The sequence below is a fragment of the Rhea americana genome, unplaced genomic scaffold (assembly GCF_003343005.1).
Source record: "Rhea americana isolate MKP2758 unplaced genomic scaffold, rheAme1 scaffold_1013, whole genome shotgun sequence".
NCBI classification, from domain to species: Eukaryota; Metazoa; Chordata; class Aves; order Rheiformes; family Rheidae; genus Rhea; species Rhea americana.
Window position 1 is genome coordinate 1 of NW_028185055.1, and position 1,325 is coordinate 1,325.

At 70.6% G+C, this 1,325-nt stretch overlaps 1 protein-coding gene across 1 annotated transcript in view; it reads left to right on the plus strand.

Moving 5' to 3' along the window:
- The first annotated feature begins 243 nt into the window (after window positions 1–243).
- LOC146601467 (E3 ubiquitin-protein ligase BRE1B-like) overlaps window positions 244–1,325 on the plus strand; it is a 5,942-nt gene continuing 4,860 nt past the window's right edge. Inside the window, exons 1-2 of the mRNA XM_085305312.1 lie at window positions 244–593; window positions 684–809. Of these exons, the coding sequence (XP_085161438.1) occupies window positions 405–593; window positions 684–809 (315 nt within the window). The 5' untranslated portion in view covers window positions 244–404. The remainder of the gene's footprint in view (window positions 594–683; window positions 810–1,325) is intronic.

Sequence of the window (1,325 nt, forward strand, 5' to 3'; positions counted from 1 at the left end):
TGGCCTGCAAAAGGGGGGGCATGGCTTGAGGAGAGGGGATGTGACTTAAGGAGAGGGGGCGTGGCTTGAGGAAGAGGGGGCGTGGCTTGAGGAGAGGGGGTGTGGCCTGAGGAAGAGGGGGGCGTGGCCCGAGGAAAGCGGCGCCGGGCGAAGCCCGGCGGCGCGGCGCAAGGGAGAGCGGCGGCGGTGGCGGTGGCGCCGGTACCCGGTGCCGGTGTTGCCGTTGCTGGTGCCGCCGGTACCCGGTGCCGGTGTTGCTGGAAGCCGGTGTTGCCGGTGCCGGTGCTGCCGGTACCCGGTGCCGGTGTTGCCGGTGGTGCCGGTGTTGCCGGTGTTGCCGGCGGCGGCGGCGGCTGGCACGGGCGGCGCGGTCGCGGCAGGAGGAGGAGGCGCTGCTGTCGGAGATGGACGTGACGGGCCAGGCCTTCGAGGACATGCAGGAGCAGAACCTGCGGCTCCTGCAGCAGCTGCGCGAGAAGGACGACGCCAACTTCAAGCTCATGTCGGAGCGCATCAAGGCCAACCAGATCCACAAGCTGCTGCGCGAGGAGAAGGACGAGCTGGCCGAGCAGGTCCTGGCCCTCAAGGCCCAGGTGAGGGAAACCCGCTCGCCTCCCTTCGCTCCTTCTCCGGCGCCGCCGGAGAGCGAGGAGGGACCCAGGCGTCCGGGCCGTTGCCCCTAGGTGGACGCTCAGCTGCTGGTGGTGCAGAAGCTGGAGGAGAAGGAGCGGGTGCTGCAGGGCAGCTTGGGCTCGGTGGAGAAGGAGCTGGCGCTGCGCTCGCAGGCCCTCGAGCTCAACAAGAGGAAGGTGAACGACCCCGCCGCGCGTCCCCCTGGGGCGGGGCGGGAAGGGCCCAGGCGTCCGGGGGGCGAGGCGGCCTCCTGCATCCTGAGAGGGTGAAGGAGGAGGGACCCAGGCGTCCGAGTAAGGTGGGATCCAGGTGTCCAGGCCCCCCCTCCTTGGTGCACGGGGACCCAGGCGTCCGGGCAGGGTGGGACCCAGGTGTCCGGGCCACCCATCCTTGGTGCACAGAGACCCAGGTGTCCGGGCAGGATGGGACCCAGGTGTCCGGGTAAGGTGGGACCCAGGTGTCCGGGCCCCCCATCCTTGGTGCACAGGGACCCAGGTGTCTGGGCAGGATGGGACCCAGGCGTCCGGGCCCCCCGTCCTTGGTGCACGGGGACCCAGGTGTCTGTGCAGGATGGGACCCAGGTGTCCAGGCAAAGTGGGACCCAGATGTCTGGGCAGGATGGGACCCAGGCGTCCGGGCCCCCCATCCTTGGTGCATGGGGACCCAGGTGTCTGGGCAGGATGGGACCCAGG